General features: G+C 38.8%; 1 protein-coding gene across 15 annotated transcripts in view; it reads right to left on the bottom strand.

Moving 5' to 3' along the window:
• Window positions 1-23,925, bottom strand: part of LOC132397252 (focal adhesion kinase 1) — a 545,830-nt gene that overhangs the window by 8,457 nt on the left and 513,448 nt on the right. For 11 of the 15 annotated variants that reach the window (XM_059975823.1, XM_059975834.1, XM_059975802.1 and 8 more), the window contains 3 exons: window positions 10,670-10,732; window positions 9,875-9,914; window positions 9,180-9,289 (listed from right to left, as the gene is read on the bottom strand). In XM_059975823.1, the coding sequence (XP_059831806.1) occupies window positions 9,180-9,289; window positions 9,875-9,914; window positions 10,670-10,732 (213 nt within the window). Of the gene's footprint in view, window positions 1-1,167; window positions 6,750-9,179; window positions 9,290-9,874; window positions 9,915-10,669; window positions 10,733-23,925 lie in introns of those variants that run through there. The other 4 variants (XM_059975748.1, XM_059975759.1, XM_059975870.1 and 1 more) reach the window with 3 other exon arrangements.

Raw genomic sequence — 23,925 nt, 5'->3', positions numbered from 1 at the left:
ATGGGAAAGTTGCTTGGTTTTCCTCTTGCAGTAATTCAACCAAACTTACATCTTCAGAAGAAGTAGTGCATCTTTTCAGTTTATAGATGAGATGGAGGAAAAAAATGTATGCCAGAATGCCAGACTACAACACAAACATTGATAATTTTTAAGTAATGATTTTCAGTTTATGGACAGGAAGATCAGAACACTGTTTTTATATAGAAACAGTGACAGTTCCACATCCAGTATCCAATGAGAAAAGGGCATAGGCAAAGCTAAAGAAAAGTGGAAGTTACTAATCACCTCAGGAACGTTTTAATTCAAAATATTTTCTTTAGAACTTTTAAATTTGAAATACTCAGTATGAATACACAGTGAATGAATGTATAACTTGGTTTTGCCCAATAGACTCAAATAAAGAATCTCGTCTTTGCTGGTGGTACAAAAGAATACATTTTTCTCTAGGATTGTTCCTTTTTTACCCATGGTTTATCAATTCAGCTATGAGATTTACAGAGTTTATGTGACCAGCTTATCTGCTGTATAGATTAAATTGTCAGATCCCAATTTGAATAAGGGCAGAAGTTTCTCCATGTGCACTGGACACTAGGTAAAATTTAGCTAGGAAGATTATAGTATAACAATCATCTACAGTTGCATCAACATTCTTGAAATTATATTTCTGTCTACATCATGACAAGTAGTAATCACAAATTTTGCTACATTTCTGAATCTCAGAGATCACAATCCTATGAATAAACACAAGAGATCCTGCAGATGCTGCAAATTCAGAATAACACACACAATATGCTTGAGGAACTCAGCAGGTCCGGCAGAAACTATGGAAATTAATCAACAGCCAATGTTTCAGGCCAAGACCAGTCATCAAGACTGGAAAGGAAGGGGAAAGATATATTCCCCCTTTCAGTGGCCTCCAACCTGATAGCATGAATTATTCCCCCCCCCCCCCCCCCCGCACACTTCTTCATTTCCCCATTCTGGCCTCTTACTACTTCTTGTCATCTTCTTATCACCTCCCACTGCTGGCCCTCCTCTTTTCCTTTCTCTCATGGTCAACTCACCTCTCCTCCTTCTTCAGCCTTCTGCCTTTTTCAATTATCACCAGCGAGCTTCTTACTTCATCCCCTCCTCTCCCACCCATCTGGTTTCATTTTCACCTTCTAGCTATCCTCCTTCACCTCCCCCACCTCCTTATTCTGGCATTTTCCCCCTTCCTTTTCAGTCCTGATGAAGGGTCTCACTCCAAAACATTGACTGTCGATCCATTTCCCTCGATGCTGCCTGACCTGCTCAGTTCTTCCAGCATTGTGTGTTTGTTGCACAATCCTATTAAGATGTTACCTATTAATTTTTGTGTCATTTTGTCTTCAAATATGACTGGATTTCAAATTTTATAAACATTAAAAAATTCTCAAATGTTTCATATAGAACAATATTGTAGCAGTTATTAAAAATAATTCACTGAATTATTACTGAATCAAGTATTTCTCAACCTGTGATCTAACTTGAGAATGCATAATCTGAAAAGATGATGGAAGCATTCTGAGATAATTTTCAAAAGAGAATTGAATTTACACTTAAATGTGGTGTTTTTTAGGGCTTAGGAAACAGATCGGCAGTGTTATCAATTGGAGAGTTCTTTCAAAGAGCCTAAGGAAATAGCATGGATGAAATGACCAGCATAATACAATGAACCACTCTGAAATAAATCTTAATTATTCATGCCTAGAATTTTATGTAAAGGGCACTACTATATACTAAATATACTTAAATATTGTAATTGGCATAATATAAATGCATTGGAATTATACAACCCTTTTCAAATCACCTTATATGAACAGACATAATATTTAAAAGTTAGATTAAAATAAAAGAAAAAATGCACATATTATTTGCTTACCCTCCACGGCTATTGGTGAACACAATGTGAAGGAAGGTTAAAGAAATTTACCAATAAGGGAAAAAAAGGAAAACAATTATTAAATATTCAGCAAGCAAACAAATAATGCAATGTGCAGTTAACCAAACTATGTTAAAAGCTGTGAAGAAACTGCATTCTAAAAATATCATGCATCAAACTTGTTAGAGTGCAATTTTAAAGCTGTGCAGATAATTTCATTTTCAAAAGATTTCAATTGAACTAAAAAGATTCTTTAAAATCATGCAAATTAAATCACAGAGCAAACAAATTACAAAATTAAACAGCTTGGCAAAACAAACAGCAAAGCGGAAAATGACTTGTCAACAATAATTTAAAAAAAGTTTCAGCCAATAATGCAAACTGAAAGATAAAACTTAAAGATAAAATAAAGTGTGGAAAAAAGATATGTACTGTACAAATGAACAAGCTTGTTTAAAACAACATATATATGTTAACATGAATAAATCCTTCCTTATAGAACAGCTAAAAGAAACCAACTTCAAAGTTACTCTACAAAGACACATTAATGACATATGGATTATGGTTTCTAACATTTAAGTTGGAAGTATTACTTCTTTTTGAGAGACTGCATAAATTATTTTTATTTAATAATTTATTCATCTTTAAGAGCAACAGTCCTCTTTCAATGCCGGCAAAGTTTGCATTTTTTCCAATCCTTGTACATTATTACTGGAATTGTATAAAAAAAACAATTTCTAAATCACAAAACTGGAATGCTGAAATCAGAACTGAAAACAAAAAGTGTTTACTAAGCAGGTTAGGCAGTGTCTGTGGCTGGTAAAAACCTGAGTTGATGTACAAGAGGAAAAACCTTTATGACTATGCAGGGTTGCAAAATACGGCAATTTTAAATTCTCTTACTTACATTGACTGCTAGAGGACCAAGGGTTTATATCAAGCAAAACTTCTTAAATATATTTGTAATAATACATTGATGGCCTTTCAAAAGAAGGGGCTACACTCAACCTCTTCTTAGGAATTGAAGCTGGCCAAGCGGATCTTATGTCAGTGGGGGAATATTTGGGACCGGTAACCATAATTCTATTAGTTCCAGGAAAAAGAAAAGATTAGCCACAGAGTCAAAGAACACTAAGCACAGAAACAGGCCCTTCAGCCCATGTTGTCTGTACCAAACTATTATTCTGCCTAGTCCCATTGACTTGCACCCAGACCATAACCCGCCATACACCTCCCATTCATGTACTGATCCAAATTTCTCTTAAATGTTGAAACCAAACCCAGATCAACCACTTCTGCTGGCAACTCGTTCCACATTCACACCCGTCATGTTCTCCTTAAACATCTCACCTTTCACTCTTAACTGAAGACCTCTAGTTCTAGTCTAACCCAACATTAGTGGAAAAGTTGAAGTTCTAAATTGGGAGAAGCAAACTTTTGATAGGAAATGGCAGATGAAGTTTAACTTGGACTAGTGAAAACTTAAGTATCTTGGGAAATTAAATGAAGGCAAGATAGATACTGTAAATAGCAGTGTCCCAGAAAGGTGCTTTTGAACAGAACCAAGAGGTATGAATACATAGAAAGAAACACATGATGGTGGGTGAGGAAAATGGCATAGCAGCATTCATTGGCCAAGGCATTATTCATCAGACTTGGGCTATCATTTTACAACTGTATAAAATGTTGGCTGGGCTGTCCTTAATGTATTGTGTGCACTTAAATGTAAGATCTGATTAAGCTTGAGAGGGTCCAGAAAAGATTCACAAGCATTCTGCTTGGATTGAAGGGCTTGAATTACCAGGATATGTTGGACAGGTTTTCCTGAAACAAAGGAAGCTGAGGAGGTGACACAACAGCAAGGATATAAAATTATGAGAGGCATAGATAGTGTAGACAGCCAGTGTCATATCCCATGGTTGGAATGTCTAAAGCTAGAGGGCATAGGCTTAAGGGACAGCCTTACAGAGCAAGTTTAAAAGAGATCCAAGGGTAAATTCTTCAACTGTTACGCCTGTGCCCCCTCCTTTTTGAGAATCGCAAGATCGCTATTAGGTCAGGGCAGGAGACCCAGGAAATGAGAGAGAGACGTTTGGAATGTCCTGGCCCTCAGCGATACAAAGCCACGGAAAAGGTCATTGTCTCTTGGAGACGGAATTGTGTATTGAGTACTATGCTTCGTGGAAGCCCTCAGGCAATGTGGGCTGGTTGGGGGAAGGCATCATTCCACCCTGAGTGACATCTGAGACCCCGTGAGTAGGGATAAAAGAGGGTCTGGGGAACAGCCCTTTTAGACGCACCAAAAGAAACGCTAGAACTCCTGTAACAGCGTAATAGCGAAAGCCGGTGGAAAAGCCCACGTACGTCCTTTTCCATTTGCCTCAGAATTGGTGGGTCTTGCCACGGAAGAATGGCTTTAGTTAACACAAAGGAGCAATCAGCCCCCACCGACTCTCGAAGGATTGACATCATAAAAGGAATGGGCAAGTTTAAACCCTCTCTCTTGACTCCAATCAAAGGCTGCAGTCTGCAGCTTAAATGAACTTGAGTGACTTTTATATTTCCATCGGACAATACATTATCCCCTAGACAACGATGGAGCTAATTCTTATTGATTATTATTATACCCGCGCTTTTAGATTTAGTATTGATGACGTATATTATCTGTATGTTTGCACTGATATTATTTTTGTGTATTTTTATCAATAAATACTGTTAAAAATAGCACCATCAGACTTCAACGGACCTCTCTATCTTTGTTGGTAAGTGACCCAGTTACGGGGTACGTAACACAACATAGAGTAATTGGCATCTGGTATAAGCTGCTAGAGGAAGTGGTGAAGACAGGAAAACACTTAAGAAACATCTTCATAGGTACTTGAATGATCAAGGCATGTAAGAGGATGCTGACTTAATGTAGGAAGAGGAATTAATATGGATAGGCATGATGGTCAGCATAGACATGATGGGCCATAGGGCCACTCCAAAACTCCACCTCATGTCTAATAAGCTTCCCAAAGGAATGGAACTAATCGGCAAGATTTGTACAGCTGCTCAACCTCATTCCAGAAACAAGATCATGCCAACTTCAGTAAATTGCTGCAACACACAGTCAGCACTTGTATGCACTCCAGTGCATAGGCTGATCTCCAAGTTATCAAAGACTTATTCATTGAAGCAGATGAGAAAATGGGCATTAACGTTTGCAAAACCAATTTTCCATTCTGACAAGAAAGATCCATGATAAGATTCAAACACCTGGACCATGTTTCATACCTTGGAAATCACCTCTCAGCTATTAATAATCAAATTTATCATAGTTTTGGATGTTCCAGTATAACCTTTTGCCATCAGATGTAAAGCGCGTTTGAAGACCTCAAAGCTGGTATAAAGCTCATGATCTACTGAGCATCAATCATCACTGCACTTCTCATTCTGAAGATGCACCAGAGATGTTCTGCCAGTAAACGAATGCCAGTGGCCTCTTCCAGGACAATACCACCAGCATTCATGCCCTAATTAGAGCCAAATGGGACCAGTGGTCAGCCCACAGCATTTGGCGGAGAAATCAGCTTCTCCTCTTGGATTCTGTCTCTACTTGCTGCTTCTGTAAAACAGCCAGCATAATCAAAGACCCTACCCACTCGACATTCTCTATTCTCTCCTCTTCCATCAGGCAGAAGATACAAAAGCTTGAAAGCACATACTATCAGGCTCAAGGACAGCTTCTATCCCATCTTTATCAGACCCTTGAACAAATGTTTTGTAAGATAAGATGGACTCTTGGCTTCACACGATGAGTGTGGATGAGTGTGTCTTTGAGAACACACCAAATATACCCAAATCAAAAACCGTTAATAAACCAGGAGATTCGTAGCCTGCTAACGGCTAGATCCTTGACGTTCAAGACTGGTGATTCAGAAGGATACACGAAGTCCAGGTATAACCTATAAAAGGCCATTGTAGGAGCAAAGAAACAATTCTGATTGAGATTAGAGACGGAATCATATGCACATCAGCTCTGGCAGAATTTGCAGACCATTACCTCCTACAAAGTGAAACCTAACATCATGAATGGTACTAATGCTTTAGTGTATTAATCACACTTTTTCTGGGATACAATTACTGAAATCAATAGCATGTAATTTCCCTTTTGGAGCTGAACTTTTGAACTGCCTGTGTGACCTAACATTTTTGCAGTGTGAACTGAAGTCTCAAAGGTGCAGGAGTATTGTAGTGTGGCATATATGAGCTAAACTGGTGGCGAGGCCGGGGCCCAAGAGCAGGGAATGAGTTAATGTTTGGCCATTGTTGGAGTGGATGTGGAGGCGATTCGATGCAGCAGAACCAAAGTGAGGCAAGGCAGAGTCAAGGCGCTAGCAGGCTGAAAGCAAGGAAAGACTTGCAGTTTGACTGATTGAAGCACCAGGCCGAATTAGGAAAGTTGGGTATGGGCCGAGTCGAGGCAAATGGGACCAGGCCTGAAAGTGTACTGAAGCAACAAGGCCAGAGTCATAGAGCAAGGACCAATCTGAGATTTGGCCGATTTAAGTGCCGAACCAGATTCAGGGGGTTGAGGCCAGAGGCAAGGGTTCTGCTCAGTGCTCTGCAAAATTTACTCATCTCTGCAATGAACTGAGGCTGTGGCCTGCAAATAATGGGTTCCTGAATCAGTTGCAGCAATGACTGGCTTTGTGGCTGTGGACTCACTTCCGTGAACTTCAATTTTGAATGTTATTTGCTTACTTTATATAGTTTGCATGATTTGTTTTTTTCTTCTGCACATTGGGTGTTTGAGTCTTTTTTTAAAAATGGGTTCCACTGGGTTTCTTCGTTATGTGGCGACCTGTAAGGAAATGAATCTCAAGGTTGCATATACGTATAGAATAGATAGTTAATAAATGTACTTTGAACTTTGATGCTCAACATCTTTTATGCATGAGTTGAAAAGGCAAATAATATTACATCTATGTGAATCCGTGTTGCAACCAGTGACCCTCTAATCTTTGTCTCAAAGGTCGACGTCAGAGCATCTTTCAAGAGGGTGAACCTTCACAATGTGTCAGGCCCTGATGGTGTACCTAGTAGATCTCTGAAAACCTGTGCTAACCAACTGGTGGGTGTGTTCAGGAAACCTTCAATCTCTCACTGCTGCATTGGAGGTTCACACATGCTTTAAAAGGGTGACAATCATACCAGTGCCCCAGAAGACCAGGGTGAGCTGCCTCAGTGACTATCACCGAGTGCACTTGCCTGTATTGTGATGAGGTGCTTTGAGAGGTTGGCTCCTGCCTAACCAAGAATCTAAATCCACAGCAAGTTGCCTTTTGCCACAATAGGTCTATAGCGGATATAATTCCACTAGCTCTTCACTTGGCCTTGGATTACCTGGACAATAGTTATACTTATGTCAGGCTGCTGTTTATTGACTACAGCTCAGTGTTCAATACAATCATATTATCAATTCTAACTAAAATGCTCCTAAAGCTGGCCACTGTCCCTTCCTCTAAAACTTCCTCACCAGGAGTCCATCGTCAGTGCGGGTCAGAAATAATATAATCTCCTCACTGACAATCAGCTCTGGCTCACCTCAAGGATGCATGCTTAACCCACTGCTCTACTCTCTCTCTCCACCAGTGGCTGTTTGGCGAAGCACAGCTCAAACTACATCTATAAATTTGCTGACGACACAACTTTCAGATGGCGACGAGGAGGCCTAAAGGAGCGAGATCAGCTTGTTGTGTCACACCAAAAACCTTGCAGTGAGTATCAATAAGACCAGAAATAATGGTGGACTTCAGGAAGGGTAAATTAAGGCAATACACACCAGTCCTCTTTGAGGGATCAGAAGTGGAAAAGGTGAGCATTTTCAAGTTCCTGGGTGTCAACAATATCCTGGGCCCAGCATATTGATGAAATAACAAAGAAAGCACGACAGCAGCTATATTTCATAAGGAGTTTGAGGAGTATTGGTATGTCACCAAAGATACTTGCAAATGTCCACAGATGAACCATGAAGAGCATTTTAACTGGTTGCATCACCATTTGGGATGGAATGGCCACTGCACAGGATCAGAAAAAGCTGCAGAGATTTCAAACTCCGCCAGCTCCATTGTGAGCAATAACCTCCTCAGCATTCAGGACATCTTCAAAAGGTGTTCTGTTATCCATTACTAAGAACACCATCGCCCAGGACATGCCCTCTTCTCATTGTTACCATTAAGGCGAAGGTTCAGGAGTCTGAAGGTGTACACTCAATGTTTCAACAACAGCTTTTTCCCTTTCGCTATCAGATCTCTGAATGGAAAATGAACCCCTGAACAGTTCTGTATTTTTTCTCCTCTGTTTTTTAACTACTTATTTATTTTTATATATACTGACTGTAATTTATAGTTTTTATTACTATAAACTGTATTGCAATGTATTGCTGCTGCAAAACAAATTTTATGACATACAATGGTACTATTAAAATTCTAATTCTAATGCTCTAACTCATTATGATCTTGCACTTTAACCTTTACCTTGAATGCACTTTTATAGTTGCATTTATATTTTATTCTGCATTGTTACTGTTTACCTTATTCTAGCTCAATGAACTGTGTAATCATTTAATCTGTATAACCAATGGTATACCTTTGCCAACCTGTGGTAACTCACGTCTTACTTTTGGTAGAAAAAGAATTGTGGCATTTGGGGTAGTACTGAGAACTCAAGTCCTTTCTCTGGCAGCACACAGAAGCCCATCCACTACCCCATCAAGCATTTTCTGTCCCACCTGAGGCAAAGTCTGTGGGCCTCAACATTTCCCTGTTCCACCACCTCAGAACCCAAAGAACTGAAATGAGAGCAAATCATCCTCCACCCTGACGGGTGCCTTTGAAGATTAAGAAATTGAGTTGAAATGTAGATTCTCAGTAACAAAACATATTATTTAAAGTAGTCAAAACACTGTATTTTGAGAAATTACAAAAGAAGCATTACAAAATTTTCATCTTCCTGGAGCTCACTTGGAATCTGGACATTTACTGCTTTTTTTGCAAAACACACAATTGTAATTGCTAGCAACTAGTTTGACTGCTTACTAAAGGAAGCTTTTATACAGATTTTCCTGTAGTCTACATGAAAATTAACTCTCACACAAGCCATTGTCTTAAACAAAAAATTCATATCATTTTTGTCCAGGTGCATCATTAACTTTCTTTACAAATTTAATCTTACAGGATGTGGACACTTCTAGCAAAACCAGCATGAAACATGTTTTTAGATAAATACTAACCTTTACTCCTTCATTGTAACTTTCAATAGGACTATTAAGGCTAGCGATACTTCCTCCATGGCTAGGTGCTGCAGGTCGAGGTGGCTTCTTTGGTGGTGCTGCATGCTCTACTGGATTAGGATAAAACTCTTACTACATTATAATGACACTAATGAATATGCAAAAGTGTGTGATAAAAATATGTAATTAGAAACACTTCATATTTCCCAGACACAATTTTAGATACCAGTCCTTAAAATACATCCATCATCTCCTGCAATCATCATGGCAGTTCTGGTGATGTCCTAGTCTCATTGGCATTAGTCTTTTAAAGAATTTAAACACTTCCAAGCACCCCAATTCTAAGCCATTACAATATGAGATCACAAATTTAATTTTAATTCTCAGGTTCAGTTCACATGTTAACAGAAGTTAAAGGAGGCCATATAGCCTCTTGAAACTGCTCAGTTCAATAAAACTTAGAGCTAATCTTTTACTTCAATGCCACTTCCCTGCACTAACCTCAATGTTTAGATTCCTTAATATTCAAAATATTCAATATTTTCTCTTATGCCATTATTTGCCATCTGCTTGTTCTATGATTGTGATTTGTACTTTCAGCAACCACAGCATGGGGAATTAACAACCTGTGTTCCACCTGTTAAGATCCTTTAACATTTACTGAGCATAACTGAAAAGTCCATTTCAGCTCTTACCTTGTTTACCTACAGGCTGATAGATGTGTTGGTTGCCAGTCTAAAGAAAAAAGGAAAAGTATGAAAATATAGGCTTTGCCATAACCAGACTGTATACGTGATTAACCACAAATTTAAAATATAATTTATCTTTTGATATGTGGGCTTTCAATTAAAGCTCTTGAAAAATAGGACTGAAAGTAACTCTCATGGCTGCAGAAACACCAAAAGAATTCATACTTTTCACTGTTTTAATTTGCACCTTTAAGTCACCCATTACATATATAAATATATATAGTCAACAGTTTACTTTTCACCTTTCCCACTCTAACCAGATAAATAGTGGATGCCAGAAAGTGATGCAATTGGATCCATTTGAAACCACCCAAGAATATTCCAGGCAACATTTCAGGAAACTTTGGTCCACTTCCCATCAACTTCCTGGCACATTAACCTGATGTGCTATAGCACTACAGAGATTACCATCTTCTGTTTTCAGGCTTCTTGAAAGTTCGATTTTCTGAAAGTATCAAAACTTTGGATTGCTGCATTAAATGTTAATGTAAATATAGAGTAAGAGGCAGATTCAATTTACAGAAGAATTTTTATTATTTCACAAGACATATTTGTTTTTGATTCAAAATTCAATAGAAACCAATTAAAATCGCTCAGTATATTTGCCAATACTAGCAAACCTTATGTCGTTTTCTTAATTTAGATTTATATAAGAAGCTTCTGCTATTAAGAATGCAAACAGGTCACAGTTTTCACAGGACAGTCCACTTGCACCATTGTTAGAATGCCACCAAAACTTACTGGATCAAGTAGACCCCCATCATCCCGATCAACGTTATTTCTCATAGATCTTGGATCAGGTTTCTGTAAGAGAATGAACAAAAACACAGTGATTAAGATATCCAGATAAACTAAGCCCCTTTCTCATGCAAGTTGCAGTAAAATTGACCGAATAAAATATAAGTGCAAACAATTCAAAACAGTTACTTTACCAATTTTCCAACACAGGCCCTGAAAACTTCCATTATGATAATATTTGTCAAGGAGCAACAGAGGAGCTCTTTTTACTCTCTGCAGCAGAAATTAAATACACAGGATCAGAATAATATGCATTAATTCCAGTTTCCTGTCAGAGGAAGGCTTACATGTACTTGGCTCTAGCATGCAGCAACAGCATTCAATTACAACTTAGAAAACACTGTATGAAGACCTTTAAAAAGTAAACTCATAAAATGCATTCAATATTTTTCATGCTCTTGTTTACTTGAACAAGACGAAGGTGCTTTCTTTCATTACTGTGGAAATGTTGAAGTTAAAAACCCAGTGAAAGAAATGGGCACTGGCAATATAAATTTGCATCATTTTTTGTTGTCTGAAACAGTCTGCAATTAATTTGTTCCATGCCCCATCCCCATGGGAATTTGAGTGTTTGCAATTTATTATTTGTGTTACTTAAACTCATACTTCAAATATTTGGCTTGTGACAAATGTCTTTATTTGGATCAAAGATTTTTCCTCCCTAAACAAAAAATGCTGACATGAGCACAGCCTATATAAACTCTATACTCAAAGAGTGACTCAAGAAGAGTAAGAAGGCTCCACAGCAGATTTGAGATGACAATCAGATCAGCCAGAATTTTATAGAAAGGTGGAGGAAGCACCAGAGCTCTGTGTCCAACTCCTTTGCATGCTTTGTAATTTGGAAATAGTTTCATTAATAGTTTATTTTTTGTGGCAATTAGTCCCTTGCATTCTACAGAGGTTGTATTGAGAGCATCCTGAGCAGCTGCATCACTGCCTGGTTTAGAAACTGCACCACCTCGGATTGCAAGACCCTGCAGCGGATAGTGAGGTCAGCTGAGAAGATCACTGGGGTCTTTCCTTCCGTCATTATAGACATTTACACCACACGCTGCATCTGTAAAGCAAACCACATTATGAAGGACCCCACGCACCCCTCTTACAAACTCTTCACCCTCCTGCTATCTGGGAAAAGGCACCGAAGCATTCGGGCTCTCACGACCAGACTATGTAAAAGTTTCTTCCCCCAAGCTATCAGAATCCTTAATACCCAGAGTCTGGACTGACAACAACTTATTGCCCTCTACTGTGCCTATTGTCTTGTGCACTTTCAGCAGTCCTGGGTAGGTCTGTAGTCTAGAGTAGTTTTTATATTGTTTCATGTAGCACCATGGTCCTGAAAAACATTGTCTCGTTTTTACTGTATACTGTACCAGCAGTTATGGTCAAAATGACAATAAAAAGTGACTTGACTTGAAGTCTAAAACAATACCATAGCTTCAACCCATCTCCTTAATAGAAAGAAATTCAATGTTCTGATCAGGGAGAAAATCCCTTAAGGTTACCCTGAGAAGGAACTAAATTAAATATTTGTGCTTCATTTGAATGAAAGAGGCAACTCTTGGATACAATTTGAGGTTCTCATCTGAAGCTTTATAAGGCATTGGTCAGACCACACTTGGTATATTGTTTGCAGTTTTGGGTCCCTGATCTATGAAAAAAATCTCCTGGCATGGGTGAGGGTCCAGAGGAGGTTCATGAGAATGGTTACAAGAATGAAAGAGTTAACATATGAGGAGTGTTTGATAGCCCTGGGCCTGTACTCTCTGGAATTTAAAAGAATAATGGGGGAAATCTCATTGAAACCTATCAAATATTGGAAGGCCTAGATAGAGTGGATTTGGAGGGATGTTTCCTATAGTGGGTGAGTACAGGACAAGAGGGTACAGCCTCAGAATAGAAGGGATGAGTAATTAGAACAGAAATGAGGAGGAATTTCTTTAGCTGGTATTGAACCTGTGGAATTCATTGCCATGGATGGTTGTTGAGGCCATGTCATTGAATATATTTAAAACAGAGGTTTATAGGCTCTTGATTAGTCAGGACATCAAAGGTTATGGGGAGAAGGCAGGAGAATTGGTTGAAGGGGATAATAAATCAGCATTGATGGAATTGCAAAGCAGACTTACTGGGCTGAATGGCCTAATTCTGCTCCAGTGTCTTTTGGTCTTTATATGCCTAAACAATACCAGCCAATGCTGAGCCATTCTGCAACAATATGTTCTGGAGCAGTGATAGAGGTGAAATGAAAGGGATTGAGCTGTGGTGAAGGGAAGCAGAAACAGTAGGAGGAACACAACTAGTTTTGTGAAAAATGAAAAATAATTTTATGTTTTCCTTGTCACATTGGGCTAATCTGTGTAAAGTAAGGATATCTTTCCCATATTATTTATATTTGTGATAATTAGTTCTATAGGAAAACGATATTACATTACAATTTTCAAGTCTGTAATACCCTCTCAAGGACAGACCCGAAAACAGAAATGCTGAGCCATTTGCAGCTGGATTTGTAGGAGTAAAAGTTTTATACTGTTGAGACTAAAAGTAGTTCTGTAAGGTTAGAAAATTGACTATTTTAAATGTATAATAATTTCTTTTCATTCATTAAACAGTGTCAGATATTACTGCCATGGAGAACCATGGGAAATGTCCGACATGCTGGTCTACTAAATATGTTCAACCGAAAGACTGACTATACATTTAGGTGAATTTAGAGAATGTCTGATACTATTTGGATCGAAGTAGAGAACTCTAAATATCAAATCTTCAACATTCTTGGTTAATCAAAAGAACAAAACAATCTTTTTAACAAATCACATTATTTGCATCTTCTGGCATCTCAATATACACCAATGTATGATGTTTGCTTCATTTCTGAAATACTAAATAAAAACAAGTTCTTTCTTCTGGGGTAATCTTTATACATTTCTGTATTTATATGTAGATTTCTGACTTCTTTCATGCTGGTGGACAGAGTAAAATAGGCAATGCATTTTAAAGTTTACCTACATATTGCTAACAAAAGCTCACTTAATGCATAAAGATTAAGACTTTTCCCATTTTTGCAATGTTACGAATGTGCCACAACTCTGAGGGGCCAAAGGGTACAAAGTAGCCCCCTCCTTTTTGAGAATCGCAAGATCGCTATTAATTCGGGTCTGGGACCCAGGAAATGAGAGAGAGACGTTCAGAATACACAGGGTTTGGAATGTGTCCTGGCCTCAGCAAGACGGAACCATTGATAACGGCTATTGTCTCTTGGAGATGGAATTGTGTGTTGAGTACTGTACTATTCATTGAAACCCCTCAGGGGATGACCAGAGTGGGCTGGTTGAGGGATTGCATCATCCCAACCTGATTGACATCTGAGACCCCGTGAGTAAGGATAAAAGAGGATCTGGGGAACAACCCCTTTAGACGCACCAGGAGAAACGCTAGAAATCCAGTGACAGCGTTTAATAGTGACAGCCGGTGTGGGGGCTCGCGTGCGTCCTTTCCCTTTGCCTGGGATTGGTGGCCTCACCACGGAAGAACGGCTTTAGCTAAAGGAGAGGCCAAAGTGAGAGGCCACACCAATGGGACTCCTGAAGGATGGAAATCATAAAGGTCAGAAAACCCATAGCGGTACCTGTTCCCATTCTATTCCTATTTCTCTCTCTCTCCAACAAAGTGCAACAACAGCGACAACCAAAAGGCTGCAGCCTGAATGAACTGAGTGACTTTTATATTTCCATCGGACAATACATTACCCCCAAGACAACGATAGAGCTTATTTCTCATTGATTATTATTATACCCGCACTTTTAGATTTAGTATTGACGACGTATATTATCTATATGTTTGCATTGATATTATTTTTGTGTATTTTTACTAATAAATACTGTTAAAAATAGTACCATCAGACTTCAACGGACCTCTATTTTTGCTGGTAAGTGACCCAGTTACGGGGTTTGTAACAGCAATATGAAGCAAAATTCTACAAATTGCTGCAAATCTGCAAAGTAACCAAAATACACTCATCACACAGAACCTATGTCGTCTGTAATGCCATTGTTGTTCTATATTTTGTGCAACAGTGTGTCAAATGAATTATAGACAATAAAATAGCTACATGTTAAATAGCACATCTGTAAACTTTTAATCCCCAAACAATTTGGACTTGGCTGTTTCTTTATTTCCAATATTCTGAGGTGGGAAATGTGCTGCCAGTTAAAGTTCAAACTAAATTTTATTATCAAAGTACATATATTTCACAATATACAGACCTGAGATTCATTTTCTTGTGGGCATAGTCAGGAAATCTATATACAGTCCAACAGCAAAACAGGGTTAATATTTGCTTAAAATTCAGTCGTTACCATTACACTGGGCTTTTAAGAAGTATGTATTTTCTGACTGAAATAGTCTGGCAACTTCCATTAAACTCTTCAATGGAATGGCAGTATCTGAACAGTTTGACCCCAAAAAAATTCAATGAAACAGATCTGAGGAGCTTAATATCAGAATGACACTCTCTCCTGGGGTAAAGACAGTTTACTTGTATGAGCCCTGTAAGATTAGATCCAAGATCACTTAGAGATAAACCTTGGAGTCACAAGTGTGCAAAGGATGCTATTAATCTTCATTCAGCTGAATTGACAGAGCACATTAACATCCAATTATAGGTCCAGTCAGAACCATTCTGCCCCTAATAACATATTTATTTACACATTTATATGAAGCAGCGGGTGGAACCTACCAGGGCTGTCACAGCTGAATGAATACAATAGAACTCCAAAGACTGGCTTTCAGAATTGCTCAGATTAGTTTTGTTGCTGTTTTTGTTTTGGTCAAGCAAACCAAAAACAGTTAAACTGTTGGGATACTACTATTCCAGTGAACAGTATAATGCAAGTTGCTTGAATGCTTCAGTTTGGCATCCGGGCTCACCTGGGTGCCGATTCCTGCACTCCTTTGAAATGAAGTTCTCCAGAAAATTCAGAATACCACTGTGTAGCATTTAAGAAGAATGCATTGGGCTATTGATAGAAACAATATCCATTAGTCTGAAAAATCTGCCGGTCCTACACCCTTGAAGTCGTGAGTACCGGATTATCAGAGTTTCACTGTTTTGAGTAACTTGTATGTTTAACTTTTTAAAAATTTTAAATTTTTTTTATCTCATGTCCAAAAGCAGTATAAACAGCAAATTTACAAGGATCTGGACACACAAAACACAAAAGAAATATCTATCTCCAATTTAATGGAATAATTTGAAGTATCATTAATGTTGTGATGTTTTCTTTTCCCAGTATCAACAAACATCTCTCCAAAATAGAATACTCTTCCAGTAGTTTTGACCACACATTCCAGACATAAGACCACATCTCATTTTGCCAAGATAACATATCAGCACAGATGAATTTTTGGACATGCCATTTCCAAATAAGGAGAAGTTTGGCATTCATTTGGTACATCATTTTTTCCCAAATCTCACATTTTGATAGTTATTTACAGTCCTAAGTAAATTAGGACTTTCTTAATCATTGCAGCAGTGTCTTTAGAAACATACAGCGGAAATCATTGCCTTTTATTTCACTGTATCTTCAGATAGCAAGCAGGGAGATAGGTAAGGAGCAAGATGTGTAAACCTCACAAAAGGTAAGGGATACATTTATACATTTATAGATGCAGTAGAAGGTTATAATTTTTGAAGATGGTTTTCATAGCTTACCGGGGTGATTGATAAGTTTGTGGCCCAAGATAGGAGGAGTCAATTTTAAAAGACCTAGCACATTTATTTTTCAACATAGTTCCCTCCTACATTTACACACTTAGTCCAGCAGTCGTGGAGCATACGGATCTTGGACCTCCAGAAAGTGTCCACAGATGGGTGATCGAAAAGTTTGTGGCCTAAGGTAGAAGGCGATGAGTTATTAACTTCAAACCTTCTAAATAATCACCCAAAGAGATGAACTGCACGTGCATGTAACGAGAGCTGTATAACTCATCTTCTACCTTAGGCCACAAACTTATCAATCACCCCTGCTGTGGACACTTTCTGGAGGTCCAAGATTCGTATGCTCCATGACTGCTGGAGTAAGTGTGTAAATGTAGGCTGGGACTCTGTTGAAAAATAAATGTGCTAGCTTTTCTAAAATTGACTCCTTTTAGCCTAGGCCACGAACTTACCAATCACATCTCGTATTTTCCAGGCAGAATGCCAGAAGCCACAAAGGTCTGTGTGTAAATTTTAGTTTGGCTGCCATAACATATACAGAAAAAAACATTTAAAAGATCTTTGAATATAAGGCAACTTTGACAATAATTTGCACTCCATCATTAGAAAGAATCATAATCAGTTTTTCATAAATGCAGTTATTCCTTAATCTGAGCAATGACCTGTCTATCAGTCTGGCTGAAACTGATAGGGGAAAATAATTTTCTTTTTTCCATACTTTCAGATATTATGGTGTACTTCCATTCAGCTGAAATGTGTTTACATTTGATTTACTAATACTTGTATTTATTCTGAAATTTCAAACAAAATGGAGGTCAGAAAACTTCTGAGTAAAGAAAGAGACAAGAGCTTTTTCTATCATTAGTGTTAACTGTTTCTCGTTCTTCTGTTGTCACCAGAACTGCTCGGTGTTTCCAGCATTTTCTGTTTTTAGTCATAGATTCAGAGTAATACACCATGAAAATATGCCCTTTGACCCAACTCGTCCATGCCAGTCAAAGTGCCTACCTAAACTAGTGCCACTTGCCTGCATTTCACCCATACATAGAAACACAGAAAACCTACAGCACAATAAAATGGCCCTTCGGCCCACAAAGTTCTGCCGAACATGAAATTACTAGGCTTACCTATAGCCCTAAGCTTCATGTACCTACCTAAAAGCCTCTTAAAAGACCCTATCGTATCTGCCTCCACCACCGTTGCCGGCAGCCCATTCCACATACTCATCACTCTCTGAGTGAAAAACTTACCCCCGACATCTCCTTTGTACCTACTCCCCAGCACCCTAAACCTGTGTCCTCTTGTGGCAACCATTTCAGCCCTGGGAAAAAGCCTCTGACTATCCACACAATCAATGCCTCTCATCATCTTGTACACCTCTATCAGGTCACCTCTCATCCTCCTTCGCTTCAAGGAGAAAAGGCGGTGTTCACTCAACCTATTCTCATAAGGCATACATTTAAAAAAAATTCATATCTATGTTTCTCTGAAAATGGCCTGTTCCTGCCTCTATCATCTCCACTGGTGGCATTCCATACACCCACCACTCTGTGTTAAAAAAACTTACCCCTCATGTTCCTTTTAAATATTTCCTCTCTTACCTCAAACCTATACCTGCTGATTTTAAACTTCCCTACTCTGGAGTAAACGGCCAGTGGTGCAGTAGCATCCGCAATGGACTTCAAGGTGAGTGCTTCCAGGTTTGAATCCAGCCAATTCGCTGCACGCTTTTCATCCATGCTAGGTTAAGTGTCATAAAAAAAGACAAAAATGCTAAAAAAATGGTAAGGTTGTCACCCAATGTGCCACAAGGTGCGGAAAGGAATAACAACTCTGGATTAAAAGACTCAGACCATCCATCTCAATTATGCTGCTTATGATTTTATAAACCTCAGCCTCCTTCACCAGGGAAAAACAGTCCTGGTTAAAGAAAACACCTTAATCACACCTTCCCTGTTGTATGGCAACCAGAAGTGCGCACAATACTAACAGTGACACCCTAACTTAAACTCAATGAATTATAGCCAAAACTTGATTTTTTACTGAATACTTTAGCTGAGGATCTGAATTATAAATGGATATTGGCCTGAAATTTCTACAAAGTAGCTCAACATTCAAGCTCACCAGATTCCTGCCAATAAACTGGCTCTCAATTAGAGCAGTTCTCTTGAATTTACTTCCTTAAGAAAGTCAGACATATACAGTCATTGCTGATTATCATCAGCTCTAATGAAATGCTCTTAAAGTTGTTTAAGCTATGCTCCCCATTCAAATTGGCTGCCAAAGCTTTTAAAGAGTTTGCAAAGTTAGAATTTTAAAATATTTGCTTATTTCTTGGTTGCTCAGTAAAATAGGCAAAGCCAGCATTTATCAAAAGTTCAAAGTACATTTATTATCAAAGCATATATACTATAAATAACCTTGAGATTCATCTCCTTCTAGGCACCCATAAAACAAAGAAACCCAATAGAACCCGTTAAAAAACTCTGTCAAACACCCTATATGAAAAGAAGAAATTGTACAAACAAAAAAAAGTAAGTAAATAAAATTCAGAACTGAAGTTCACGAAGTGAGTTCAGAGTCAGGAAGCTAGTCATCACTGGGACTGGTCCAGGAGCCTGTAGTTGCAGGCCATAGACTCAGTTCACTGTAGAGATAACTAAACCTTGCCCAGTAGCGAGCTGAACACTGACCTATCCCTTGCCGACATCCTGACCTTTTCAATCTGACCCGGCACTTATATCAGCCAAACTTTGTCTTGTTCCTCGCTCCCGGACCCGACCTTTGCAATCTAGCCTGGCCTGGTCAAATATCTGATTATTCTTCACTTTTGGGCCCATGCCTCGAATTGGCCCTAAGTCTGCTCCAGTAATGGCAAACATTGAATCGTCCCTTGCTCTCGGGCCCAGGCTCCATCAGCATGATTTGGCCTATACATGTCATGCCACAACCATCTTGCACCTTTGAGCGTTCAGTTCACACCGCAAAAAATGGCAGGTACTACAGGTGATTCAAAAGCTCAGCTCCGAAAGGAAAGTTACAGACTATTGAATGCAGTGATCATTTTCTAGATAAAGTGTGATTAATAAAGTAATTAACAGTTTTATTTGCTGCTAGTAAGGGCGTTGCTGTGCTTCACCAGAATGGCACTTCACTAATTGCCCATCAGGAAGAAGGTTGTGGTGAGCTATGTATATGAACCACTGTAGTCCTTTCAGTGAAGGTACTCCCACAATGATTATGGGTAGGGAGTTCCAGGATTGAGACAAGTGATAATGAATCACACTTCTGAATCTGCTTTGTGGAAAGGGGTCAGGGTGGCAGGAGCTGAGTCACTTGTGGCAGGACACCCAGCTTCTGATCTGCTCCCATGGCCATAGTTTACGTGTTTTAGATGAATGGTGTTCTCTAGTGCAAGATGGTTGGGAACTCAGCAATGGCAATGTCACTGAATGATTAGAATCAGTGGTTAGCTTCTCTCTTGTTGGAGAAAGTACAGTCGGCCCTCCTTATCCATGAGGGATTGGTTCCGGGACCCCTCGCGGATACCAAAAACCGCGGATGCTCAAGTCCCTTATTCAACCCGTCTCAGTGTGGTGGACATTAGGACCCGGATTTGGAGATCTGAATGTTTCTGTTCACGAAAATAATCACGATCGTGACTGAAAATAAAGTGGAAATAATAAAGCGATCGGAAAGAGGTGAAACACCATTGGTCATTGTAAAAGTGTTAAGCTATGTCAGTCAATAATCGGAACTATTTTAAAGGATAAAGGGAGAAAGGCCCTGCCCCAATGAAAGCTATAATTATTACTAATTGCAGTGGTTTTATTATTGGGTTTTGAGTTTTTGATCCTCCACATCAACCCAGCACGAATGGAGAGTGCACTCGATAGCAGTCTGTCACTGGATCGAACTCGGGAACTTCCTTTCCCGAGCCCGGCACTGAAACATACGTTAAGTGTTTTATATGCATAGAAAGGTAAAATATATACTATATACTAAGACAAACGTTTGGCTAACTGACGTTAAATAATACCAGATGTACCTGTTCTGACTTATTTAGTAAGAGAACTTCCGATTTTTTTTTCAATTCCAATCCACGGTAACCCACGCACATCTTCCCGTATACTTTAAATCATCTCCAGATTACTTATAATAGCTAATACAATGTAAATGCTATGTAAACTAGTTGTTATACTGCATTGTTTAGGGAATAATGACAAGAAAAAAAAAATCTGTACATGCTCGAACAACAAGTGCAAGAAGAGCACTTCCAGGTTTTCTCGATTCACGGTTGGTTGAATTTGCGGATGCAGAACTTGCGGATAAGGAGGGCCGACTGTATGGCACTTCTCTGGCACTGTTGCTGGTTGAATGGTGCAGGAATGGACTACTTCATTCACTGAGGAGTTGCAAATGGAATCGATCATCATCAAACATTACCATTTCAGATCTTCTGATGAAAGAATGATCACTAATGAAGCAGTTGAAGATGTCTGGTTAAGGGCAGTGTCTGGAAGTATTTCTGCAGCACTGACTTGGGATTGGGATGACTGACTTCCAATAATCACTGTAACATTTGGCTCCAGTTATGGAATAATTTCTCTTGATACCCATGACCTATTTTACAAAGATTCCTTAATGTTGTAATTGGAAGAAACTCTATCTTGACATCAACAACACTCATTTTCACCTTAACTCTGGATTCAGCTTTTGCACAGGTTTGAAATGACAGCTTTTCACATCTTCATGTTGATGCCAGTGTTGTAACTGCACAGTTGCAGCTTGGTTTAAAGCACCTTTAGTTTTGGAGTCTGGTATTCAGCATCACAGCTGTGATATTGCCTGGCTCTGTAGCCTTCACTGTACATTGTGTTCTCAACATTACTTGACGTCATGTGAAAAGAATCAAATTGATTGGACTGATGGTGAGAATCTCAGTTGAAGCCAAGATGGATCATCCACGTGGCATTTGTAATTAGTAAATAAGCCCAGAAAACTGTTGGATTTTCAGATAAGCCCAGCTGGTTGAATGAGAGAGAAAGAAACCTGCTTGTTATATTCAGCTCCAGGCTCCATATCAACAAAAACAGATTTTAACTGGCTTAGCACATTGTTCTATGGTGTTGAAAATTACAAGAAATCAAATTCAACCATTATTCATAAAGGAAGCCCAACAACACTGCCTCAAAGGTACTTGAGATGGCAATAATATACAAGTATTTTATTGCATTAAAAAACTTCAGGGAATGAGACATCTCTTTAGGGAATGAGGTAGGCCAAGTAACTGAAATGACAGTTGGGGAGTAGTTTACATTCATTACCACAATTCTGTTAGTTTTAAACTAGTTCTAGCAAAAGGTAGAACAGGTCCAGAGGATAAAGCTCCGAACTAAAGCACAGCTAACTTTAAGGGTATTAGGCAGCACTTAGCTATGGTTGACTGGGTGACTCTATTTAAAAGTAAAGGAAAAGTTGCCTTTAATAGAATATTATTAATAGATTTTTAATTGAGTCATACAAAGAGTCTTAGGGTAGCATGTTTCTGTTTGGGTGAAAAGTAGATTTACCAAGATCAGGGAATCCTAGCTGACCAGAGTTATCATGGCTCTGATAAAGAGAATGAAGGAAATGTACATTACATTTAGTCAGCTGGGTATGAATGAATCCCTCAACAAATACAATGGATGGTGGTTAATGTTGTTCTATTGCTCCATGTGCAGGCAAGGGAATTATAGGCTGGTGAGCCTGACTTCAGGTTGAGGGAAGTTACTGAAGAGAACTCTGACATACAAGATCTACCGTCAGAATCAGATTTAATATCACCAGCATATGTGGTGAAATTTGTTAACAGTGGCAGCAGTACAATGTAATACACAATATAGAAAAAAATAAGAAAATCAATTGATGTATATTAAATAGTAAAATTTAAAATAGTGCAAAAACACTTGGAGAGTTTAGGGTTGATCAGAGATAGTCATCATGGTCTGCATTTGGGAGGTTATCACTGACAAATCTTTTGGAGTTTTGTGAGGGTAGGACAGCCAATGTTCATATGGACTTCAGTAAGACCTTTAACAGGATCCTGCTTGGCAGACTGATCTGGAAGGTTAGATTGCATGGGTTTCAAGGAGAAATAATGAATTGGACTCATAATTGGCCCGATGATAGGAATAGTTCAACTCTCTGGTGGGAAGCCTAGTCGAGTGCCCCAGGGGTCAGTGTTGAGACCTCTGTTATTCATTACTTATATAAATAATTTGGTGCGAATGTGCATGTCATGATTGGGTTTGCTGATGATACTAAGTTAAAGGGCCATTGATAAGAGAAGCAACTTATAATGAGTTGAAAAGAAATCTTGATCAGTTAGGGAGATGGGCTAAGGAATAGCAAATGGATTTCAACATACATAAGTGTGAGGCAATGCAACTTGGACAGTCAAACCAGAGTAAGACTATTTCAGTGAATGGCAGGGCAATGTCAAATGTTGTGGAACTGTGGGATCTGAGAGTACAGGTGCAATCGCACAATAGACAGGGTGGGGAAAGAAAGCATTTAGTATGCTAGCCTTCATCAGATAGAGCACTGAATTTAGGAGTAAGACCATTATATTAGGTTATACATAAGTTGTTGATGAAAGCACATTTGGAGTATTGTATACAGTTTTGGTCACCCTGTATTAGAAAACATATTGTCAAGCTGGAGTGGGTACAGCAGAGATTAATAATGATGTTCACTGAATTATAGAGGGCCTGAGTTTATAGGCAGAAGTTGGCTACAATGAATCATAATTCCTTGGAGTGCAGGAGAATGAGGGATGACTTTACAGAAGTTTATAAAATTATGAGGGATATGGATTAGGTGGACAGACGTAGTCTTTTCCCTAGGATGGTGGAGTTCAAAACTAGAGGGGACAGATACAAGGTAAGAGGGAAGAGGTTTAAGAGAAACTTGAGAGGTAACTTCTTTAATCAGAAGACAGTGAATATTTGGAATGAGCTGGCAGAGGAAGTGGTCAAGGCAGCTGCAAGTGCAGCATTTAAGAGTAATTTGGAAAGATACATTTAGAGGAGTAGCTTGGAGGATGCTGCGGTCAGTATGGGCAAATGCCAGCGCTGTGTTACTTCATGACTATGTCTTGTTAGTAATATTGAGATCTATAATGCAAATAAAAAGACTTCTGCATCTTACAACCTGAAATCCTTTTCCTAAAATTCCTCATCTCGCTATCTTTCATGCTTGAATAACATTCCAAAGTTTACTTCAACAATTGAGCTTTTGTCAGTCCCTCTTGACCTTTTAGCTTCTAATCTATTACTATATCAGTTCCTTGTAACATCGTGGAGTTTTCTTTCAAAGAAAACCTGTTGGAAATGGTACATTATTTACCATTGTTTTACAACGTATTCCTAAACTTGCTAAGAAACAAGACTAAGTAATCATCTAATTCGTCTTTGTAATTCCAGGCACTGTT

This window comes from Hypanus sabinus, chromosome 1 (assembly GCF_030144855.1).
Source record: "Hypanus sabinus isolate sHypSab1 chromosome 1, sHypSab1.hap1, whole genome shotgun sequence".
Classification (NCBI taxonomy): Eukaryota; Metazoa; Chordata; class Chondrichthyes; order Myliobatiformes; family Dasyatidae; genus Hypanus; species Hypanus sabinus.
This window is presented reverse-complemented; position numbering and strand designations above follow the sequence as displayed.